Source organism: Cornus florida, unplaced genomic scaffold (assembly GCF_030987335.1).
Source record: "Cornus florida cultivar Cherokee Brave unplaced genomic scaffold, ASM3098733v1 CherokeeBrave_3.0.0_Hap2_Chr10, whole genome shotgun sequence".
Lineage (NCBI taxonomy): Eukaryota > Viridiplantae > Streptophyta > Magnoliopsida > Cornales > Cornaceae > Cornus > Cornus florida.
The window spans coordinates 4,084,927-4,109,112 of record NW_026775580.1 but is presented as its reverse complement, the minus strand read 5'-3'; the positions used below and the strand labels follow the sequence as shown (position 1 = coordinate 4,109,112).

At 36.1% G+C, this 24,186-nt stretch overlaps 1 protein-coding gene and 1 pseudogene across 2 annotated transcripts; both read left to right on the top strand.

The window, feature by feature from the left end:
• Positions 1-1,470: 1,470 nt before the first annotated feature.
• Positions 1,471-1,546, top strand: LOC132280258 (U2 spliceosomal RNA; annotated as a pseudogene).
• A 2,627-nt stretch (positions 1,547-4,173) lies between these two features.
• LOC132279733 (single-stranded DNA-binding protein WHY2, mitochondrial) lies at positions 4,174-24,186 on the top strand. 2 transcript variants are annotated; one of them, XM_059781768.1, is made up of 8 exons: positions 4,174-4,325; positions 5,007-5,122; positions 5,286-5,383; positions 5,590-5,682; positions 6,404-6,498; positions 6,674-6,747; positions 11,603-11,691; positions 23,826-24,186. In XM_059781768.1, exons 1-8 carry the CDS (start codon positions 4,294-4,296, stop codon positions 23,940-23,942), a joined length of 714 nt encoding a protein of 237 aa, XP_059637751.1. In that variant the 5' UTR covers positions 4,174-4,293; the 3' UTR covers positions 23,943-24,186. The 2 variants fall into 2 exon arrangements, with proteins under 2 accessions (XP_059637751.1, XP_059637752.1); XM_059781769.1 differs by having other exon boundaries at positions 23,697-23,838.

The window sequence follows — 24,186 nt, the reverse complement described above, 5'->3', positions numbered from 1 at the left end:
TTTTATTTTTTTAAAAAAAAAAATACCTAAAAATTATTTAAAGAGTTTAATTCAAATTACAAATTACCTAATAAACTTTATAAATATTTATTTAAAAAGTTTAATTCAAATTACAAATTAACTAAAAAAATTCAATTTTCTTGTCCCATATTGGTTTTGAATTATTAAGGATTACATGAAAACCTTTTATAAAACTATAGACCTAAAAAAATATTAATCACACATTTCTCGGCCTTTTGGCTAAGATCAAGTTGAATTTTACTGTCCCACATCGATTTTGAATTATAAAGGATTACATGGAAGCCTCTTATAAAACTATAAACCTAAAGAAATATTAATCATACATTTCTCGATCTTTTAGCAAAGATCAAATGTAGTACTAAATTTTTTTGGGTCGGGTCAACTAAAGTAGCTAGCTTACTACTTTGTCCCACATCAGTTTTAAGTTATAAATGATTTTATGGAAGCCTCTTATAAAACTATAGACCTAAAGAAATATTAATCTCACCTTTTCTTGCCCTTTTGGCTAAAATCAAGTTGAATTTTATTATCCCACATCGGTTTTGAGTTATAAAGGATTATATGGAAGCCGCTAATAAAATTATAAACCTAAAGAAATATTAATCATACCTTTCTCGGCCTTTTGGCTAAGATCAAGTGTCACACCTAAGTTTTTTTGGCATTTCAGTATTTCAATATTTATTTATTAATATAAAAAAACTACCTAAAAATTATTTAAAGAGTTTAATTCAAATTACAAATTACCTAATAAAATTTATAAAAAATTATTTCAAGAGTTTAATTCAAATTACAAATTACCTAATAAAATTCATTTTTCTTGTCCCACATCAATTTTGAATTATAAAGGATTACATGAAAATCTCTTATAAAACTATAGACCTAAAGAAATATTAATCACATCTTTCTCAGCCTTTTGGTTAAGATTAAGTTGAATTTTATTGTTTCACATCAGTTTTGAGTTATAAAGGATTATATGGAAGTCTCTTACAAAACTATAAACCTAAAGAAATATTAATCACACATTTATCACCCTTTTGGCTAAGATCAAGTGTAGTACTAAATTTTTTGGGTCAGGTCAACTAGAGTAGCTTGTTACTTTGTCCCACATCGGTTTTGAGTTATAAAGGATTATATGGAAGCCTCTTATAAAACTATAGACCTAAAGAAATATTAATCACACCTTTCTTGACCTTTTGGCTAAAATCATGTTGAATTTTATTGTCCTACATCAATTTTTAGTTATAGAGGATTACATGGAAGCTTCTTATAAAACTAAACCTAAAGAAATATTAATCACACCTTTCTCGTTTTGGCTAAGATCTAGTGTCACACATTTCTCATCCTTTTGGCTAAAATTAAGTTGAATTTTATTGTCCCACATCGGTTTTGAGTTATAAAGGATTACATGGAAGTCTCTTAGAAAACTATAAACCTAAAGAAATATTATTAACACCTTTCTCGGCCTTTTGGCTAAGATCAAGTGTAGTACTAAATAGTTTTATAGAGTTTTAGTATTTCAATATTTCTATATTTCAGTATTTATTTATTAATATAAAAAAATATTTATTAATTGATATAATGAGGTATTAAATTTCAGTATATTTCTTAATCTTCCTTAATTGTGTATCACATTTTTATATTCAATTTATATATTGAGAAGTTATATTTTACAAATTACTCTTTCAAAACAACAATTGAAAAGGTCGTTAATGATCGCGAACCGTGGTACGACGTGTGTGAGAAATGCAACAAGAAAATTAAAGTTAAAAAAGACAAAGTATATTGTCGTCGATGCAACACAATAGATCCAAAATGCTTTCAAAAGTATTATTCTATCTTAGAATCTTATTATTGTATTTATTTCAATGGTTTAATAATACTACAAATACATAATTCTTTGTCTTTACTCGTGCAAATTCATGATGATAATTAAAGTGCGAACTGTGAAACATATTACAATACTTGCAACCCTAACAGTGTTCAATGATTGCCAAACATTAACAAACTATTCACTAAATGATTTACTACAATTACAAATTGAGGTAATTTTCCACCCTTATTCATAAAATTTTAATTAAATTAAAAAAAATACTTACTTGAATTTCTCAATAGCTCTAAATTACATTTGTTCTTTTTGTAGGATATGGATAAATTCAGCAACAAAGTGACAAGCTGTAAAGGAAAATCTTTTCTTTTTCTGGTGAAAATAGACAATACTCAACAACAAATTGTGAAAACTTATTTTGCGGTGGAAGAATTAAAAGAATTGACACTTGACAATGATTCATTGAATGAAGAATTGAGATATGCAAAAAAGATAAAGATTGAGAAATAAATAATTTAGGATTACTTTTATTTTTAAACAGTTATAGTTTTGGATTTCATAATATATTTTGTTTCTTATTAGGTGACAATTATTACAATCTAAAAATTGTTGGTACCTTTTCAGATTTTATAAGATATAGAATTTTTATATAGTATTTATTTATGAATGTTTTGTAAATTATAGAATTTTTATTTTTATATATTTTTTAAATATTTATAGTTTTCATTCATTCATCAATGGAAAATCTTATTTTGTTTCTTTTGAGATGATAATTATTACTCTCTAAGGCATTATAGGCTGAAACTGTTTTGCCTATTTATTTTTTTTATAAAACTATACACAATTAAAAATGGGTGAAGTGCAAAAAACACCCTTATAGTATGCTTACAGTGCATATTGCACCCCTCTCGTGCAAAAAATACTCCTAAACTGTGACATTTGTGCAAATAGGTCCTATTTATAAAAATTAGACTAAAATAACCTTAGTAACACATTTTATAACATATATAAAAAATTATATATTTTGTGAAATGACTAAAAAGGGTTTGGCCCTTCTTCTTCATCATTGGTTGCCGCCGCTACCACCTAGTTCCATTCTTTCCAGTGAAGTTCCAAGTACTGAAACCCAATTCGCGTCCACCACCCATACAATCCCAATCCCAACCTTTGCTCACAAAACAATGTACCTCTTTTGATACTTTTAATTTGAAAAAAAGAAAAGAAAAAAAGAAGAAGAATATTTTCACTAATCTATAAGGAATTAGTGTCATTATATCTATATGTATCTATCCATAAGCAATAATGATTACCAGACAAACATTCTTCTTGTCCAGCACCTCCGCTTTCTATAAGAAATTCTCAATTTTGACATGGTGAAAGCTATCCAAATTGCATTTTAGGCAGCAAGTCAGAAAGTTGATCCTCTCCTTGTCTTCCCTATCTCAATCAAATAGTGCTTCAATGGCTATTTCCTTGGTGAACGGCCGCGATGAATCGGCTACGACCTTATGGCGCAGCACTAGTGGGCAAGGAGAACCTTCTCAGTGGTGAGTTCGGCAAGGATGAACTCGGTCAGTGGAGACGGGCTGGCGCAGCAGTGTAGAGAAGTGTGATATATATGGCCGGCGGATTTGGTGGGTGGTGTAGCAGCGATGATGTATTCTGCTACTGGAATTTGGATTTTGGTGGTGATCGAGGGGTGAAGGTGATGGTAAATGGGTTTGCTTTATTTATTTATTAATTATTATTATTTTTTTGTTCTTCACGTTGAAGAAGATGATGAAGATGGTTTGGTGGATTTAGCAAACATGTAGGTAGTGTTCCATTAAGACTCGTTATGGTCGCCGACGGTGGTGCGACACTCCACGGCAATGAAGAAGGCTTCAATCTCGCATTGTCCGGTAGTTGGGTTTTAGGGTGGACAGTATGGTTTGGTAGGGGCATTTTTGGAAGAGTAAAGGGTAAAATGGGTATTATATTAATTGAGGAGTTTTTTTTGCACAAATAAAAAACTATAGGGGTGTTTTTTGCACACCTTTTTAAATAGGGGGTAAAAATGCTATGAAAGGTATTCTTCAGGGGTGTTTTTTGCACTTACTCCATTAAAAAATATATAAAAATATAAATTCTATAAGTTACAAAACATTTATCAAGCTTTAATTTTTATATAAAAATCATCATTAGTAACTATAATTTAGTACCATAAATAGAGTTTTACAAAAATTTTGTGGGTTTTGTGTAATTTAGTAGAGTTCTATAATTTAGTACATTTATCAGGGTTTTGTGTGTTCACACACGTGTGCGCGCGCGCGCGCCCACACACAACGCCGAATTTTTCATACCGCCTGAATATTTAAGCCTGCGGCTACTTACAAATACCACCCACACACTCTCAGAGTCACTCTCTCCTTCTCTCTTGCGCGTCTCAAACGATCAACTACATAGCGATGACGAAACTGGCAAAGCTCTTACACTTCAGGTAACGCCATAAACCCAACCTGGCTAAAACCCTAGTTACCTCTGCTCAAGCATGTATTTGAGTTTAAATAACCCTAACCCTAACCCTAACCCTAACCCTAACCCTAACCGTCCCATCAATGGTTTCTGTTTTCTCTAATTTCTCTAATATCTTTTCTATGTTATTCATCGGAGGGAGTGGTTTTCTTTGTTGCTCTTTGAGATTATTATTTTTCTCCTAGTCTATTATTTCAAGTTTGTTTGGCTAATATTTAGAAACAAAGCCTCGGATTTTACATTTTGCATTTTGGTTCTTCATGTTTTAGGGATTTAAATAGTTGTATTGGTACTAGTTAAGGATTGAAGAAATTAGGGTTTCTAGAAGTAGAGTTACTGTTTATTCTAGCCCTCTGATTGGTTGCTCAGTGTTGGTTAGCCGGTATGCTAGAGTGAATGGGCCCAACGATTTGCTAAATTATTCACTTCATATTATGATTAAGCCACTACTCAAAAAGGCTTTTCAGTGTTTTCCTAGGTCAACTATATCCATTTGCAGATTGTCCCCCTATAGCAGCATATTTCTAATGAATAATGACAGATCTGGACGTGTGAGTTACTTGCCATGGTAAAAAAAATAAAAAATTAGAGGTGACATAAACATGCTTAGTTCACTGAAGTTTGTGTCCTGTTCTTTCTCTAACAGGAATGAGCTGTCTCAGGGAAGATTTTCTTTAAAAGATGCTAGAGATACTTTCTCATTGCACTATTGTACGTCCTGGGCAGGCTTTTCGACTGCTAGACCAAATTTTGTTGCTGATGGTACTTAATCATTTCATTTGTCCATTTTTCATTACTCACATGTCAAAAAAGAAAAAAATAGTAATAATAAAAAAATTGTCCCTTCTTCACTACTCTCTACATTTTGCTTTTATTGTATTTATTAGTCTGATAATTGTATGGATTTTTGTTTTTGAGTATTCAGGGAAACACGGGGGCCGAATATTTGCACCTTATTCTGTTTACAAGGGCAAAGCTGCACTTTCTGCTTCTCCTGTTCTCCCAACATTCACTAAAACAGAAGTATAACTGTGCTGGTTTTTTATATTAATATTAACCTTTAATATGTAAAATCAATTTACTAAAGCTCCGAACAAGAACATGGCAATCCCTTGTTTAAATATATTTTCTTATTTATATATACATATGTATACATTTATACACACATATTAACAATGTTTTTCTTTGACGGGCTTGAATGATGCTTCTCTTCATTTGTTCTTTTGCAGTCTGGTGGTCTTAGAGTTGACCGCCGTGGTGTTATCATGTTGACATTTCTTCCTGCTATTGGGGAGCGCAAGTATGATTCTGAAAAGAGACAGGTAACGATGCTGACATGTTTCTTCATTACAATCTTAATAATAAGTTAGCAAATAGTGTTGTGATGGGCAATGCCGCTGTTTATGTTACTTTTTAATGTGCACAAACAAAATTCATTTTTCATATGTTAAAGTTTCTTTGAAGATTTATAACAAGAAATGCTGATGTAATTGTCTTAGGAAGAAGGAAATTCAAATTTTCTCCTTTTTAGTACCATGACAAAGAATCAGATTATCATTATATTTCTTTCTTTCTACTTCTTCCAAGTGTAGTATAACCTGAACTGGTTGGGGGTTTGTTTCTACAATGGGGCCTTTCCTTCACTTAACCCCATGAGGATGGTCTATATGGGTTTGTTTCTACAATTGGGGCCTTTCCTTCACTTAACCCCATGAGGATGGTGTATACGGTTTTATTTCTCTAATATCTGACTTGCTTCTACAAAACCAAGGTTGGATATTAGTTGGGCCAAGTCAGCTACATTTGAGCTAACTTGAGGACTGTAATCTATGATTTATGCATAAATGGATCTAAAGGTGTCATATCATTTGTTGCCATGGAGATGTGTGCACAACTGATACTAAATTAGATCCTTATTTCATATGTGTAATCTGATATATGTTTTTCACCCTAAGGCCTAAAGAGCTCTCTCTCTCTGTCTCTCTTCCCCCTGCTGTCTTATTTGTTTTGTGGCTTCACTGACCTATTTAAAGCACTTGGCAGATGTTTGCTCTATCAGCAACGGAGGTTGGATCTTTGATAAGTTTGGGTTCCAATGATTCTTGTGAATTCTTTCATGATCCTTCGATGCTCTCAAGGTTTTTCTTATATACTTTTCTTGTGGAAACATAATTCAATTCAAAATGGAATATGCGTCGGCCAAGAATATTGTTTTGATGCTAGTTAAAAGTGTGATCCTATTTTTGTAGTCATGCTTAATCTTGTTTTCTAAATATTGGTCAGTGGATTGAACCAATGAATTTATTGGTACAGTAATGCAGGTCAAGTGAGGAAGAGCTTATCCATTAAGCCATATCCAGATTCTACTGGCTATTTTGTTTCATTGGGTGAGTATTTTTATATGTGAATGTGGTTATACAGGATTGTTTATATTTAAAAATGCAAATCTTTAATTGTTACTTCCATCTCTCTGTATTTGTATATATTGTTTTAACATTTTTATCACAATTAATGCTCTTGAGTTTTGAATAGTTCTTGGGGTAATGAAATTTTCTTGCTCACATGAATCTATAAATGCAATAATTCCAGTTTTTTAGACTGATTATTTTGATTTCAGTGGTTGCACCAATCTACCATGCTAATGTTAGGAATGTGTCGGCAAAGCACTTAGTCACTGTAGGATTATTTATTTATTTATTAGAACTGGTAGAAACATAGTGCATATGATGCTGTTTAACTCTTGTTTGGCGGCTTTCGCCACAGATCCAACTCATAGCTTTAAGTGAACATCATTTTCTTTCAATAGTATATTTTTTCCCTCACCTCTAGAAGATGCATGCCATAATTGCAGCATGGCTCACAATTATGTTGTTTTGTAGTTAGGCCTCAATTAGCATTGCAATAGAATCATGAAACTTTGGTCATTAAGGACTTCCTTGATATAAGTGACTTCAATTGTGTCTGAAAACAAGCGAAAAAGGTGCATAAGGGCTACCTAATTTGATGCTAGTTCCAGTGTTGTTAAAGGCGCGCCTAGGGCTCAAGGCGCAGGTCTAGCTCCTGTTGTCATCCTACACTCACTGATGTTTACCAGGCGCATGCCTCGTCCTATTTGCCAGGCGCGCCTCACTGTTTTTTTTTTATTTTTTATTTTTTAAATTGATTATTCTATTTCTTTAGCCAAAAAGGGTACTTTTGGCAACTTAATAAACCAATAAGAAAGCCCAAGCGTATGAGAGAAGGAACTTTTGTTCAAAAAAATAAACAAATAAGAAAGCCCAAGAGTCAAAGTGTCAACCGAACATAAAAAGAGTGAGATTGTGAGACCAACGACAAAGCCTTAGTTGCAGAGACAAACGATGAAGCCTTGCCAATACTTTCTTCTTCTTCTCTCTATTCTCCTCTACTTCTCTCTCCTCTCATCTTTGCTTACGTCTCTCTCATCGTCTAGTTCTCTTCTCTCTTTGTCTTTTTTCTTTTTTTTGGGCTCTGTTTTTTCTCCTTTTTCTTCACACTTTCTCTCTCTTCATCTCCTTTTGTCTCTGCGTCTTTTTTTTTGGGCTCTGTTTTTATTCCTCTTCTTCTTAACAGTTTGTTTTTTTTTTTTTTTTAATGGTTTTGTTAATAGATTTATTTCTTTTTGTGCTTTGTTTTTCCATTCAAAAAAACAAATTCTGTTTTACCTTTCAAGAAAACAAATTTGTGCTATGTTCTATGGTTCTTGAATGCTTATATAGTTGATGGATTTACTTTTATATTTGATATTAATTTTTAGAATATTGATACGACTTATGAGATATGAATGCTTTTATGGTAGTTCAAAATTTCAATTGTGCGCCTCACTTCACTCAGGTGCGCGCCTCGCTGTGCTCCTAGGCTCCAAAGGACCTCCAGCACCTTGGTGCACCTTGAGCCTTTCATAACACTGGCTAGTTCCTAAAATTAGGTAAATTGAAATACATAAGACCTAGCTTAACATACTCCTTATAATTCCTAAACAGCTCCATATATTTCCTATAATGAGGAAGCCTAAACTGCTGTATAGAGGGTCTTCGTCTGGTTCAGTGGTAAATCAGATCCACCACTGGCGTGGAGATCGAGCCTCAGAGCAACCACTTAAGAAGATACTAGAAGGTTTGGTCTGTCTCGAGTCCTCCCTTCCCAGGGCCATGGCAGGATCATAGCTAGGTAATTTTCTTTCTACTTTCTGGCCTCTGTTTTGATGTTTTTGTTGTCCCTTTCATTAGTACCAACAGTATTGCATCACCTTGATCTGCTTGCTACCTTCCACTTCCATTCCATTAGCTCCAGCCTCACCGCTGGCACCACCTCCGTTCTATTGCTTTGCCTACAAGTCTACAACCATCTAGATTTGACTCTAAGTTCAACTCCTGAACCTCTGCGCCTGCTAATTTCCAGCTAAAATCCTATTAGTCATGACTTGTCAAAAAAAAAAAAAAAAAAATTCCTGTTAGTCATGGTCTAGTTTGATTCCAGTACTTGGGAGGTCTGTAAAAATTTGTATTATGAAAATTTTCAGCCAAGCTCATTCGATTACCTTGACCTTTAAGTAAGTTTTTGTTTAGAAATTCTTTAGCTAGTTGGCAATAAGCTCATATCAATGTTGCTTAATAAAAATGCACACTAGCATATGCATTAAAAATAAAGGTTTTGTTTCATGGTATCAATTACCATATATATATATATATTTTCAAGTTTTCCCCTTTTGGTGATTATGAAATCGCAAAATGTTCCACCTTGGTTCCAAATAGAATGTTTTCCATCATAAATTTCCTTTTTCCTCGCCATACAGATACACCATATTACTAATAATGATGCCTTGGTCTAAAGCTTGTCATCTTTTTCTTGGACCAATTTTGTAGATTGCAGTAACTAGATGCAATGATTCAGAGTGGTTCACCTATTATTCAATCATTCAACTTGTGAGTTCAAGTGATGTATGATCATTCAAATTCATTTTGAGGCCCTATTTGTCCTTGTAGTTTTTGAGGGATCTGCTCCCCTTTGAATGCCTTTTTATGCAAATATTACTTATCAAAAAAAAAAAAATTCATGTAATTAGATTGTATTCTCCTTTGCCAAGATCGTGATTTTCGGTATATGATACTTGAAATTTCCATAGACAACACTTGAGCGTAATGTCCTCAAAATCGGTTGATGTAGAGATGTGTATGGTTAAACCAATGAGGGAGACAATAGGCGAGAGAGATCTGTGAGATAAAAGATGAAAAAATGTGAAAGATCTGTGAGAGTACAACTGCCGGAAGAGAGACGTTTGTGACTGAAAGAGGGTGACGAAGAGAGAGAGAGGGATTAGATTGCAATCTTATATTCTTTTACCACTTGTTTGGTCACAAAGGTAAGACTTGCGCTTTTTGGATTACAAAGATATTATCTTCTTCTTCTTCATTTTATTTATTTATTAAATTTAATGAAATTTAGGTCCATGTACCCTTATGTTTTTTAAAAGAAATCTGGGATGAATAGTGGGCCTAATTTAAATGGGTGGGTTATGGATAGAGGAGAAATTGAGGAATTTTTATTTTATTTTTTATTATGTAATAAAATTTCTCCCTCTGTCCCAAAATAAATTTCCACCTCTCCGTTTTTGTCTCTCCCAAAATAAATGGCCCATTTGAAAAGTCAAAGTACTATTTTTTGCAACATTACTAATTTAACCCTCTTGCATTGAACTTATAAAAAGTAAACCATCACATCCATTTGAACCCACTATGGATAGATTTGGTAATTCATTCACTACCAATACAATAAAAATAACTAAAACTCATCTTCTTAAAAAGTTAGATTCCCAAAACAGGACATTTATTTTGGGATGGAGGGAGTATATTATTATTTTATTACCGTATCCTTGCCTTGCGAGATTTGGCGTATTGTCGTGTCCATGTTGTAACGTACCTGTGTCCGTGCTTCGTAGGTGGTTACTTTGACTTATAAGGGATGAATAGGTTTTTATGGATATTAGTTCTCAACTAACTTTTTGAATTACCTTTAATTTTTTTAAATCTAAGTTCTCTATTATTATTAGCACCCTTTTTTGTTGGGTTCTAGGAAGAAACTGTAAATCTATGGAGGAAATTGTTGATATTTTGGGCTCTTGGAGTTGTAGAGGCCCTATTTGGCCTTGTGTATCTTTTGAGGTTTGCGTTCCCCTTTTGGACGCTTTAAATACAATCTACTTATCAAAAAAAATAAAATAAAATGATCTTAATATACTTCATCCTTCAATGCAATGGTGCTGTTACTAAGCCACTGAAACATGAAGACTCAGATGAGCAAAAAGAATAGTAATTAATGGAAATATTGAATTACTTGAAGTTACCGGCCTGAACTAGATTAGATTCCACAAACCCACTATTGTCTCAATGAAGATTAGATTCCACAAACCCGCTTTGTGCTAAATAATAATTTCTTGGGCTGGACTAGATTACTGACATATTTAATTTTCTAGATGTCTTTACATCAATGCTGCTCAAGTTGCACATCTCTTCCATAAATGTGAGTTCATAGTTGATTTACGTTCTTGCTTGGAGTCAATTTATTGGTAGATAGAATTGACTCCTAACTGTGGGGCTGGTAGTGATGAGAGATACTGTTGGACTGTCCAAGACCTTTATCGAATCAAAAGCTAATATTTGAAAATTTTAATGGATATAGATAATCATAATTTGATGTGCAACCATTTTATACACGTCCATGGCTTGCTAGTTGCTTATTTGGTAATGGCTCTTATTATTTTATACATGTCCATGTCCATTTTATACGATAAGCTTTCATTTTTGAATTTCTGGACATCCAAATTGTAGTTGATGTATGCATAGATTGATTTTTAATTTCATATATATATATTGTTATACATAAGTTTTCATGTTATTGCTTTGGTGGTGTCTATGGCTTGAAAGAAATAGGAGATCCTTTGAAGGAAAGGAAATTCCTATTAGGTCGTTGAAGTTCTCCATTCTTAGCACTCTTTTTTGTTGGGTTTGAGGTAGAAATTGTAAATCATTGGATGAGCTTGCAGAGTTTTTGGATTTGTTGAGGGTGTAGAGGCCCTATTTGGCCTTGTGTTGTTTTTGAGGGATGGGTTCCCCTTTTGAACTCTTTTAATGAATTCTTACTTATAAAAAAAAAAAAAATTTGAATTGCTTGTTTCATTCTTGTGGAAACAGCTAAGCAATTTGCTTCAAATATGCAATTTTGCAGGTGTCGTCAATAATATCCTCAAAACTAATGATCGCTTTACAGTTCCTGTAACTAATGCTGAGTTTGCAGTAATGCGCGCGGCTTTCAGTGTATGTCACTATCTGGATTTGTTTTTTTCACCTTATTTTACATTTCGCTGAAAATCTATTTGTGTATTTCTTATATTAAAAACATGAATGTGAATTTCTGACCTTTTTGGCGCAAAGCATCATGTCATACTTTTCAATGAAATAGAAGAGAATTGTTTAGTTTGTCACTTCTCTGCTAAATGACAGTTTGGGAGTGGTGCAGATGTAAAACTTGGTAGGTATTTAGATGAATGTTCCCAGACTTGGTGGTGGTGAATGGCTCTTGTTCACTCTTTAAAATTTTGCTAATTTTAATTAAATTCTTTGGTGAACAGTAACACGAAAAAAAGTTTGTGGCAAAAATTCATGGGGAAAAGTGGGACTTAGTCCAGTCAAACATATTTGCTTTCCGAAAAGATATACAACATCCAGTATTCTATCTCAAACTTGTACCCGAACACTTGACAAGAATGTTTGACTGGACTAAGACCCGCTTTTCAATGGAGAGGAATCCACACTTAAATTTCTTATTGTTATTTCGCTTTTTTGTTGGGTTATGGGGAGAAGTTGTAAATCTATAGAGGAGATAGTTGATTTTTTGGGCTCTTTTAAATTCTTAGGCCTCTCTTGCCTTTGGCTGTTGTGTAGTTCTTCGGATGCGTCAAAAGCTTTCTAATACATTTTTACTTGTCAAAAAAAAAAAAAAAAAATTACCAACGGGTCAGTGGCCTAGCGGTATCAACCTCGTACCCCCAAAAGTGAGGTTAGAGTTCAAGTCTCAAAAGAGACAAGTGTGTGTGAGTACCAATTAGGGGGAAAAAAAAAAAATTGTGTTATAAGGACATTCTATTTTAGCAGCTAACTAAATTTACTTTGGAAACAACTTGCTTGAACAAGAGCTATGAGGTTTCTTGCTGAATCAGGGAAAAAATGGAAAACAAAGGTTTTATTTTATTTCATAAAAGCTATGAGATTATCTATATAACAATTTAATAATTACTCATTGAAAAGTTTGATAACCCTCCCTGTATCACTTTCCTTCTCTCCTTTTTTTTGTTTGATAAATAAGAATATATTAGAAAGTGTTCAAAAGGGGAACGCATCCCGGAAGCTATACAAGGGTCAAAGCCAAAAATGAGGTCCTAAGGACCCAAGGAGACCAAAAAATCAATAATCCCCTCTATAGATTTACAATCTCTCCTTGTCACCCAACTAAAAAGAGAACTAATAATAAGAAATTTCAAAGCCCCAAAAGAAGATTCCTCCCCTTAAAAAGATCTTCTATACTGTTCTTTCCAAATGTACCACCAATCACAAAAGGGGGCCGCCCTCCAAAAATCATGAGCATGGGCTCCCCACTAAGCAGCCTCTCCGAGCGTCGATCAAACCCCACGAAGACCGAGGCATAACACAATGGTTGCCGAATAAACCAAAAATAAGGCTCCAATAGTCTTGAGCGACATGGCAATGCAGGAGGTGATTCACAGAATCCCCATCCCTCTTACACAAGCAACACAAGTTGACTATAACCTGTCTTCTCCTTCTCAGATTTTCCATCGTCAAATCTTGCCCCAAATTGCAGTCCAAACAAAAAAAGGCCACTCTGAGCGGAGCCTTCGAATGCCAAACCTCAAACTAGATAAGTCGAAAAGACAATGGAACAAACCTCAAACCTCCCCCGAGAAGAAGGCACCCAAAAGAATGAGTTAGGGCCACTACCATCCATCTCCTGTTTATACAATAGATCTGGAAGTGCACACACATCCTTCCAATTCCCAATCTTGGAACTGTCGCCGAAATCGCACATTCAACGACAATCGAAACAAACTGGAAAGCGGACGATCCAAACGCGCCCCCCCCCCCCCCCCCCCCCCCCCCCCGGGGCGCGCCCGGGGTTCAACTACACCGCACAAGAGGACCACCCACCTCCCTTCTCCCCAAAACGACATGAAACAACCCTTCTCCCCAGCCGATGACGTTCACTACCGAATCTCCACAACCATTTTTTCCTTTATTTTTTTTAGGGTAAATTACACCGACCCTTTGAGGTTGGCCTTATTCCACTCCGTTTGAACTAACATTCCTAAGGTTTTGTGCGGGATAACTTCCACCTTAAAAAATGACATATTTTACTCCTTTTCTAACTAAAAAACCTCTTTAACCCTGAAACATGACATAAATGACCAATATATCCTATTAACACTTTTATTAGTGGACAATTTTCTTTTTCCTTTTATTTTTCCATCTCTAGCAATCTTCCATTCACCACTCTTACCAAAAACATTCTTCTCTTTGAAACACACTCCCTGCCCCCTCCAAATTTCATCTTCACTACCACTGCAGCCATGCCTCCACTCTCTCTGTCCTCAACCACCAGGGTGCCACCTCCAACCATCTCTCCACCTCTACTGCCACAAATATAGTAAAATATGCTAAGATTAAAGAATGAAGAAGATGCAAATTTCAAAGAAAATAACCAACTAAAATGGCCCAAAGCCACATCAAATATAGTATGGAAGATATGGATATATATATATATATATATGATTACACACCAAAATATTTAGGTAAAAAACTAGCTTCAATACCATTAGATTTTGCACCATCATACGTGTCCCATGAAGAGGTGGAGAGAGAGATAACTCGGGTTGATAAATATGACCCGCTGGTTCATGCCAAGGAGTGGATTGCTCAGACCAAAGATGATCATGGTGATGACGCTTTCGATCCTTTTGAAATCTATGATATCATTTACTCTATATTATTTCTATTTTTCTTCCCATACTTCTATATTCATATTTTCCTTCTCCACACACACACACACACACACACACACACACACACGTGATTACACACCAAAATATGTAGGTTAAAAACTAGCTTCAATACCATTAGATTTTGCACCATCATACGTGTCCCATGAAGAGGTGGAGAGAGAGATGACTCGGGTTGATAAATATGACCCGCTGGTTCATGCTGAGGAGTGGATTGCTCAGACCAAAGATGATCATGGTGATGACGCTGTCGATCCTTTTGAAATCTATGATATCATTTACTCTCTATATTATATCTATTTTTCTTCCCATACTTCTATATACATATTTTCCTTCTCCACGTCTAGATATAATTTCCTTTCCCACAGTTTGGTTGTAGAAGAAATGAAGGAAAATAAATGAAACTAAATGGTTTGACTACTAAGTTTTTCATCATTTTTCTATATAACTTGAAGTCATCCATACAAATTGAGCAGGATCTAGGACAATATGTACGAAGCAACGGTAAAATTTTGGATTGTAATGAATGGATGAACGATTTGGGGGTAGGAGAGGAGTGGTTTAGTTGGTGTTGATTGGCAATGTGATCGGGGATTGAGTGGCAGAGGTTTTCGTTGTTTGTAGTCGATGTAATCAGAGGTGTAAACCCTGCCCTGCCCTGCGAAGGGGTTGAATGTTTTGCAGAATTCATTATCCAATTCAAAGTTCAGTTATTAAATTATCATTTGTTGGACCAAGAAGGGGGGGTTGAATTGGTCCTAGGTAGATTCTTCTCTTTTTCACTTGAGTATAAACATGCATAACATAGAAGATAGAATCAATGCGAACAGTCAAATTACATGGACTCAAGATATAAAAGGAAACCCTATCAATAGGGAAAAACCTTGGTTCTTGGCCTCAGTCAATAAATGTCTCCTTTAGTAGTATGTACCTTGTTACACATTCAGCTATCTCACTCACTGCACACACCCTTGTACAAGAATAGATACTAGCTTTCACAACCAATTCACACTCACTAACTCACCATCTTCACTTGCTACATGCAATTAGTTACTCACTCAGCTGCCCCACTTTTCAACCAACTTGTACTCACTAGGACACTGACTTTAACAGCTTTTACACACACACAAGATCAAACAATGTGCACGCAGGCACTCCCCCAGTCCATAGCCCCTATGCTTGGACACATACAGCTCTTAATAGCTTAATCAACAATGAATAGAGGTGTCAACACACCAAGTACAATATACTTAAGCTGGAACACAAAATAAGAGTGAATACACACAGCCTTAAGTACCACACCACAAGAAACTCTAGCTTCACTTGTTTGCAACAAGAAGGATAGAACTGTCAACTCACAATGCAGCTTCACTTGATGATCAAACTAGGTTCCCACAGCCTTGAATAACTCAGATACACTTGCTTGTATGGTTTACACTAGTAGATAAGCAAGGTAGAACAATAATAGCTCCCACAAGGCAAAAACTCTAAAGTCAAGGGTAATAAAGTAACTTCACAATGTAGCTTCAGAACTGACCTGCACTTGTCACCCTCGGCCTTGATATCTACATAAACCTTTGCTCAACAAGATTCACAGTGATTGGAGCAAGGTATAACAATGTCACTTCACAAAAGGTTTAAACCACAATCTCAAGGGTAGAATGGTCTCTTCACAATGTAGCTTCTGTTCAGGCCTGTGAATGGCTCCTACAGCTGTATATCACTAAATTACACTTGCTCAATTGATGAAGACAGATAAACAAGCAAGGTAGATCAATGCAATTACTTAAACAATCTTCACCTCAACAAACCCTAGCTTTGTAGCTTCAAAGGGTAAAATTGTAAACTAGCTTGACAATCAGCTCAAACTTCACTCCCCCAGTCTTCAATAGGAGAAATAAACTTGCTCAGATGATTGGGACAAATTAGCAAGCAAGGTATAGCATTGAATAAGCTCACAACAACCTTTTTAATGATAAAACCACAACTCTCGCATATACCAAACATAGCCTTAATATAATTCAAACTCTCAGCAACCAAGAGCTTCTACAGCTTGACGTTGATGAATTAGACTTGGTCTGGAGATGGGACAAGGTAAGCACACAAGGACACAACCCAACAGCTTATAAAACAGTAAAATAAGTGCTTACAGCAGGTGTATTTGCTGCAACTGATACTTTCAGGTTCAAGAGGGTAAAACAGTATATTCGTGGCTGAACCTCCTTGAATATAGTTCCCTCAGTTGTATTTCAATATACTACACTCGCTCACATCACTGCTTCTCAGGTTATAGCAAAGTAAATAGCAAATTTCAGTCCAAATAAGGCTTCACAAAACAGTCTCTGCTGCAGCAATGTTATGAGGGCAAATCTGGTATTTCGACACTACCAACTTCTGGATTTTAGCTCTCTCAAGTGTATTTCAACCGTATGAATATGCTCAGATGAATAGAACATTAACCATAGCAATATATCCAATTTTCAACATCCAAACCAAGCTTGTAAACTAGTAAAAACTCAGGTAGGTGAGGTTTGCAATATCAGAATTTGAAATGGTCATTTTTCTGTCTCAATCTCAACTTGGGCAGCCTCAAATCAACAAACTAAGTATGCTTAGATGATGGACATTCATAATATAGCATGGTTATAACACATTTAGCTCAGTTCCAGAAGCATAAACCAGCAAAATAAGCTAAACAAGAGGTTTGAGATATGAAATTGTATACCAGCTGCAAAATGTAGTCCTAAGCCCCTCCAACAGTTGTATATCACCAAGTTATGTGTGCTCAGACCTTGTTCAACCTTTAGCAGTGTCCACAGCAGAATTTGAATCACCTCAGCCTCTCTTTTCACAAGAAAATCAGCACCACTCTTCATCTTCAAATTGTACACACATGCTAGTGCTATTCTTAGATCAAATTCATTTCTCTTGGTAGATTAAACACTCAGAAAAATATATTTCTTTTGGTCTCTCGAGTGTTCTTCATTTCAGCTCACTTTACAGCCCTTTTTCTTTCATGAGAGGCACACATTGCTGAATTCTATAAGAGCATATTTATAGGGTCCTCATTTCAGCCCTACTATGGATATGACCTTCTTGAATTAGTCAATGAATTCACTATATAGGTTTCTCTCTGCAGGACCACTATGCCATGTGGCAGTGGTATATTTTAAGCACATTCACAGCACACTTTGTACACAAGCCTTCCACAAATGCCCCTTGTTGAATGTAATAAAATGATAACTTCCAGTGTGATTACAAGGGCCATTTTTGCAATGTAGTAATGTCACACACACATGTAGAAAGACCTAATTGCCCCTGTGACTGAATAGATATGCAAGATAAGTGCTGAACCTTTAATGACCCTTGGCAGCCCTCTTGCTGAACCTTTAAGTGCTGAACCATGTGCTAAGTGCTGAACCTTTAAGTGCTGAACCATGTGCTTCATTACCCTGTAATTAGCCTTGACAGCTCATTGATAATGCTGTACCTTCTCATCAACAAGACACATGTTATAACACATTTAAAGTGCAAAACACTTGATCAACCATGAATCAACATCATTAATCTGGTTATATTGCTTTCTAACCGTCTGTATTCAGATTTTAATAATCATGCAAACATAAATAAATAAACAGTAATGAAGCAATAATAAAGAACACCAGACTTAACATGGAAAACTCTAAAAAAAAAGGCTACAAAATCACGGGACTTAGTCTAGCAAATTAATCCACTATGAAGCAAGAGATGTACAATCTAGGTCACAACTCTATATGGTCGCGCTTCTAATTTATCTTTGTCTTAGTTGATCTCTAGACACACATACACACCAAATCTTTCAATTGACGATCTTCAGATCGTCTTTCTAATATGTTAACAACATTAGTTCTGCGAACCTGCTTCTTAAGTGATTTAATTCTCTACCACTAGTAAGTTTGGATGAGAATCAAGAAGATTACCCCGTACAATGTTGAATAGCGTTGTATATATCAGCAGACAACAATTTATGTATCAGAACCAGTATGAAACAACTCACCAAACTAAGATGGATGATGAATGTTGAAAACAAAAACAATGCGCTTTTTCTCTCACAAGAAAACACTCGATAATATGTGAAGTATATAACAAAAATGAGGTTTGATCTATTTTATAAAAAGGTTACCATATACAAGTAAACCCATACAAGGTTACCATATACATATAGGGTTTACTTGTTCATCACACATAACCCCTCCTATATAAACCCCTCTTGTATACATCTTATTACACATCAATGTATAATACAAAGTTATCTCTTTTGTATTTAACATGGTGTCATAGCTAATTGATCCCATAAGCATTTCATCTGAGAGAAGAATTCATTAATGCGCTGACCTGATTCTTGTTTATGAGTAGAAAGTTGAACCATTAATTGAAATTGGCGAGCCCCATCAGAACCAGAGTAGCGAGAGGCAAGCATGTCCTAGATCTCCTTGGTTGCCTCGCAACTCCCAAATTCCATACCAATGGAAGAATTGGATGTGTTGCGTGACCATGTGATGATCTTGTGATTGTTATTGTCTCAGTCTTCAACACGTGTTGCATAAGCATCTGATGTCTCTTTTTTGGCTTGAGTAGGTTCTGTACGATCTCCAGTGACGTAGGACCATAGCTTGCGACCTTTCAGAAAGCTGCGCATAGATTGATTCCAAAAGGAGTAATTGTCACCATTAAGAAGAACTGGAATAGGGTGAGTTACCTCATTTTGGACCATTTGGAAATTCCAAATGCAAAAATGGAATGCAAATTCGGAATTAGCGCGAAAAACTGGGCTGAATAGGTGTTTTCAGAACAAAAACTTTGACATTGCTGACATGGTGCTGATGTGGTAGCGATGATGTGGCAGAGTGATGACGTCGCAGGCTGACAGAGAATCTGAGGGCTTGGTGGGAGGGTATCAGGGTGGATCGTAATTCAAGCTTTATTCTTGCAAAAAAGCTTAAGGGGTTAAAATATTAGATTAAAAGGTGGAATATGGAGGTGTTTGGGAATTTGGAGTGGAGGAAGAATAGGGCTTTTGCGGAGATTGCTGAGATTGATAGGCGTTGAGGAGTGGTAACGGGGACAAAGCTCTGGGGCCGGATGGTTTTACTATGAGCTTTCTATTGGAGAGTTGGGTGGTGGTTAGGGGAGAGGTGATGGCTACGTTTCATGCCTTCCATATTCAGGGGAGGTTTGAGAACTCTTTGAATGCATCGTTTATTGCACTTGTTCCTAAGAAGGGGGGAGCTTCAGATGTAAAGGACTTTAGACCTATTAGTTTGCCGGGTTGCATTTATAAATTAATAGCTATTGTTCTAGCATTAAGGTTGAGGGTTGTTCGGGATGATATCTTTTCGGAATCTCAGAACGCTTTTATAGGTGGGCGTCATATTCTTGATTTTGCTCTTATTGCTAATGAATGTGTGGACACGAGGTTGAGGAGTGGTGTCCCAGGGGTTCTTTGTAAGCTCGACGTTGAGAAAGCTTATGATCATGTGAATTGAAAGTTCTTGTTGTATTTGATGGATAGAATGGGTTTTGGGGATAACTGGAGGTGTTGGATTGAGGCTTGTATATCTTCAGCTAGATTTTCGGTGATGGTTAATGGGTCTTCGACTGGGTTCTTTGGTAGCTCGCTAGGCTTGCGCCAGGGGAAGCCTTTGTCTCCTTTCTTGTTCATTATTCTTATGGAGGCTCTTAGTAGGTTGATGGGGAGGGCGGTGCAGTTGGGTTTTATTAAGGGGTTCAAAGTGGGTGGGGGTGATGTTCATCATATGGAGATATCCCACTTATTGTTTGCGGATGACATGGTGGTGTTTTGTGAGGCTGAGGTTCCCAGATGAGGTATCTGAGATCGGTGTTGAGTTGCTTTCAAGCGGTGTTAGGATTGAAAGTGAATGTAGGGAAGAGTGCCTTGATTCCAGTAGGGGAGGTGTAAAATATTGGTGAGTTAGCTTTTGTGCTTGGATGTGGAATCAGTAGCTTTCCGATTACATATTTGGGGTTACCTTTGGGAGTTTCTTCGAGGAATGTGGGTGTTTGGGATCCGGTGATTGAGAGGGTTCAGAGGAGACTTGCGGGGTGGAAGTAGTAGTATTTATTGAAAGGGGGGAAGGTCACTCATTTGAAAAGCACGTTATCAAGTGTTCCTACTTATTTTTTATCCCTCTTTTAGATACCAGTTGGGTTGCTAATTCGATTGAGAGGCTTCAGAGGAATTTTCTATAGGGTGGACTTCAAGGAGAATTTAAATATCATCTTGTTCGGTGGGAGCAGGTTTGTAGGCCGATTCAGGCCGGAGGTTTAGGGATAAGGAGGCTGGTGCCATTAAACAGGGCTCTTTTTGGCAAGTGGTTGTGGAGGTTCGGACTGGAACATCATAGGTTGTGGAGGAGGGTTATTTTGTGCCGGTTTGGGGAAGAAACGGGGGGGATGGTGTTCGTGTTTGGTGAGGATTCCTGCTGGTGTCGGAGTTCGGAAATTCATTAGGAAAGGTAGGAATGAGTTTTCAAACACATCAGATTCAGAGTTTAGGAGGGTAGGGATGTGCGGTTTTGGGAGGATATTTGGTGTGGTGATTGTACTCTTGCTTGTGCATTTCTCAGATTGGTTAGGATTGCTATTAATAGGCATGTTTCGGTTGTTGACCGCTATCGGCTTGATAGCGGGAGGGTTACTTGGGATGTGTGGTTTGTACGAGCGTTTCAGGATTGGGAGTTGGATGACATTTGTGGGTTACTAGATCGGTTGTATCAGCATGAGATCTGTGGCAGGGAGAGAGATTCGCTTGTTTGGGTGCCTTCTTCTCGGGGAATGTTTGAAGTGAGATCATATTTCCAATGCTTATCAGATAATACAGGGATTATGTTTCCATGGAAATCAGTGTGGAGGTCTAAGGTACCGCTCAAAGTGGTGTTCTTTACTTAGACAGTGGTGTGGGGCAAGATTTTGACGCTTGATAATTTGAGGCGACGAAGACAAATCACAATTAATTGGTGTTGTATGTGCAAGTGCAATGGGGAATCGGTGGATCATCTTCTGTTGCATTGTCCAGTGGCTTTGGATTGTTGGTGTCTTTTGCTAGGAATGTTTGGGGTTTCGTGGGTTATGCCTCGATCTACGAGAGGTTTGATGGAGGCTTAGAGAGGGTGCTATGTGGGAGGTCATGCTCGTGGGATTTGGATGATGGCGCCTTTGTGTTTTTGGTGGTGTTTTTGGAGGGAGCGGAATAATAGATCATTTGAATGAAATGAATCATCGATTGCTGTTTTTGGGCTAGTGGCCTAGCGGTATTAGTCTCTTACCTCCCAAAGGGAGGTCAGGGGTTTAAGTCTTAAAAGAGACGTGTGTGTGTGAGTATACCAACTAGGAAAAAAAAAAAAAACGATTTTTTAAATGAATTTGCTTATTTATCAAAAAAAAAAAAAATGTATTTTATCAAAATAAACAAATTGTATAAGATTTTCAAAGAATATGAATGAACAGTGGAAAAACTTTATATGGTTTATTTAGGGTTTCTAGAGTTCATTTTTGTTTATATGCACCCTAGAAAAGTAGTCCAGTTCAAAACTCTTTAGTTAAAACCAATCAGGAAACTGTAGAGTATGAGTTATTATTATGTGGGTAAGCTGGTCTTTTCATGTCAAAAACTTCTTTATTAAAACTATTAGAGCAAAGGTCAACTATGACATTTGACATGAACCGTTGACGTAGTTTATAACACCAGCTCTAACAAGGGTGTTAGTATAGGTTTTCACAAACACTGAAACCAAGTGTAATTAGGCCTTACTGATGAAGTACCGGTAGGCGTGTCCTAATGCAAATTTAGAACCCAAATGAAAGCAAGGAGTGAGAAGATGAGATGAGGCTAGAAGGAGGAGATGAGGAACAGGCAAGAAGGTGAGGAAACAAATTGCAAAGATAGGCTAGAGAGAATAAGGGTTGAGAATAGCATGACAGAGAGGGACAAGAACGCTTATTAAAAAAAAAAAAAAATCGTGCTTTGCTTAGTAGTTATATAGAAGCCTTTATATAGGAAAAATCATAACCAAACCCTACAATAATAAAGTACTAAAACCCTAAAATAAAAACATTACCAAAATATTAAAAATTAACCCTAATTATATCAAATCCCTAATTTCATCAATCTTTGCCTATTCTCCAAAAGTAGAGGCAGAACACGTACGGCTCATGCATAAAAATAATAGCTCACTCTCCATCACTTATCTTAGAGGGTGTAGATACAATTTATCCTTATTTTTATTTTATGTTTTTTTACCAACTTTAGTAACTCTGTTCTTAGAAATAAACCAAAGTAAGAGGAGGCAACAGTCATGGTAAATAATATTTCATCTACACATTTATTTAAAATCATTATTACTGCATACAATTTAAAGGTGAAAGTGTACACGCAATCTAAATGGACAATTTGTTAAAGCAGGTTATTTTTCCTATTCTTGTGTATGAGTGGCATTTGTTAATCTGTTTGTATATCAATTTCTTAAAAAAGATTTTGTGGTGCTGTTGACTCTGTATTCTACATAGAATAGCTGGGTATATGTGTTAGCTGTCTGTTGCTGGGCGGAATGTTAATTTTGCCTCTATTTCTTACCCACAATGATGGTGTCAATGTTTTTGCACAAGATAATGTATTCTTGGGTTTGGCATGGTTTTGTTTATTAAAGCATCACCATGTTACTCATCACTTATCTTTTCAGTGTCACTGGCATGTCATTAGTTTTCACACGAGTAATTTATTACTCTCAGACGAAACAGATGTAGAGATTCACAAATTAGGTCGGGTTGCCATTTAAGATATTGCTCATGCTATTGCTTTTGTTAGTTTTGATACTGGTTTTTTCTCCTAGATAGTTAACCACTTTTGTTCTTTTTACTGTAGTAAGTATCTATTTAATTATTTTGGGTGGTGCGTCTGAGGAAAACTGTATTGAAAAATATTCTTCTTCTATTTATTTTTTATTATTTATTTTTGTTGTCATTGTTGCTCCTGCTTCTAGGGCTTAGGAATAACTCATGATATCATACTGTGACGTATTACATTTCCATTACGCGAGTAGTCTTCGTTGTGGAAGACATACTATTCGGTCGGATGATGAGAATGATTATGGATAGTGATTCAATATCATATATGTTTGCGTTTTCTTTTTCTTTTTCTTTTTTTCACTCATCAAAGTTGGATTTGAAACCTATTGATGCTGTCTGTTAATGCAGTGGGCAGACAGTTCAACTTTTCAGCTGCGCTGATGAAAATATTCCATGTGTGCACAGATGGATGGGCATGTGAGAGTGTGTGTGTGGTGTGTGTTACACTTGGTTCACATAGTTTGCGTTTTTCTGCAGTTCGCATTGCCCCATATCATGGGATGGGATCGTTACACAAATCAGCTGCCGAAAAGCACGGACCAGGGTCCACCAAAGGTTAATCGACAGGTTATGGATTCAGAATGGGAGAGATGAACGCTCAGTGTCTTTCAAATAGTAATTTACTGTTCAACTTTGCGCTTCAAATGAGAGTTGGATGGACTGCTAGTGTCTTGCGTAAAAAAGATGGATGAAACTTGATACTCTTAGTATTATTAGAACAAATGATTTTGGAGATGACAATGCAAATGTTTGCATTAAAGTGTTTTTTTTTGGGTTTCATGGACATTCAGAATTTGCATGTTTGATTTGAATTATGGTCTGATGCTTTATTTCGTAA

Excerpts from the sequence above, each read along its gene's own strand:
- LOC132279733 (XM_059781768.1), top strand. The coding sequence starts at position 4,294 with ATGACGAAACTGGCAAAGCTCTTACACTTCAG. Across the intron at positions 5,384-5,589 it reads CAACATTCACTAAAACAGAA|TCTGGTGGTCTTAGAGTTGA; the intron begins GTATAACTGTGC and ends GTTCTTTTGCAG. Across the intron at positions 11,692-23,825 it reads TAATGCGCGCGGCTTTCAGT|TTCGCATTGCCCCATATCAT; the intron begins GTATGTCACTAT and ends GTTTTTCTGCAG.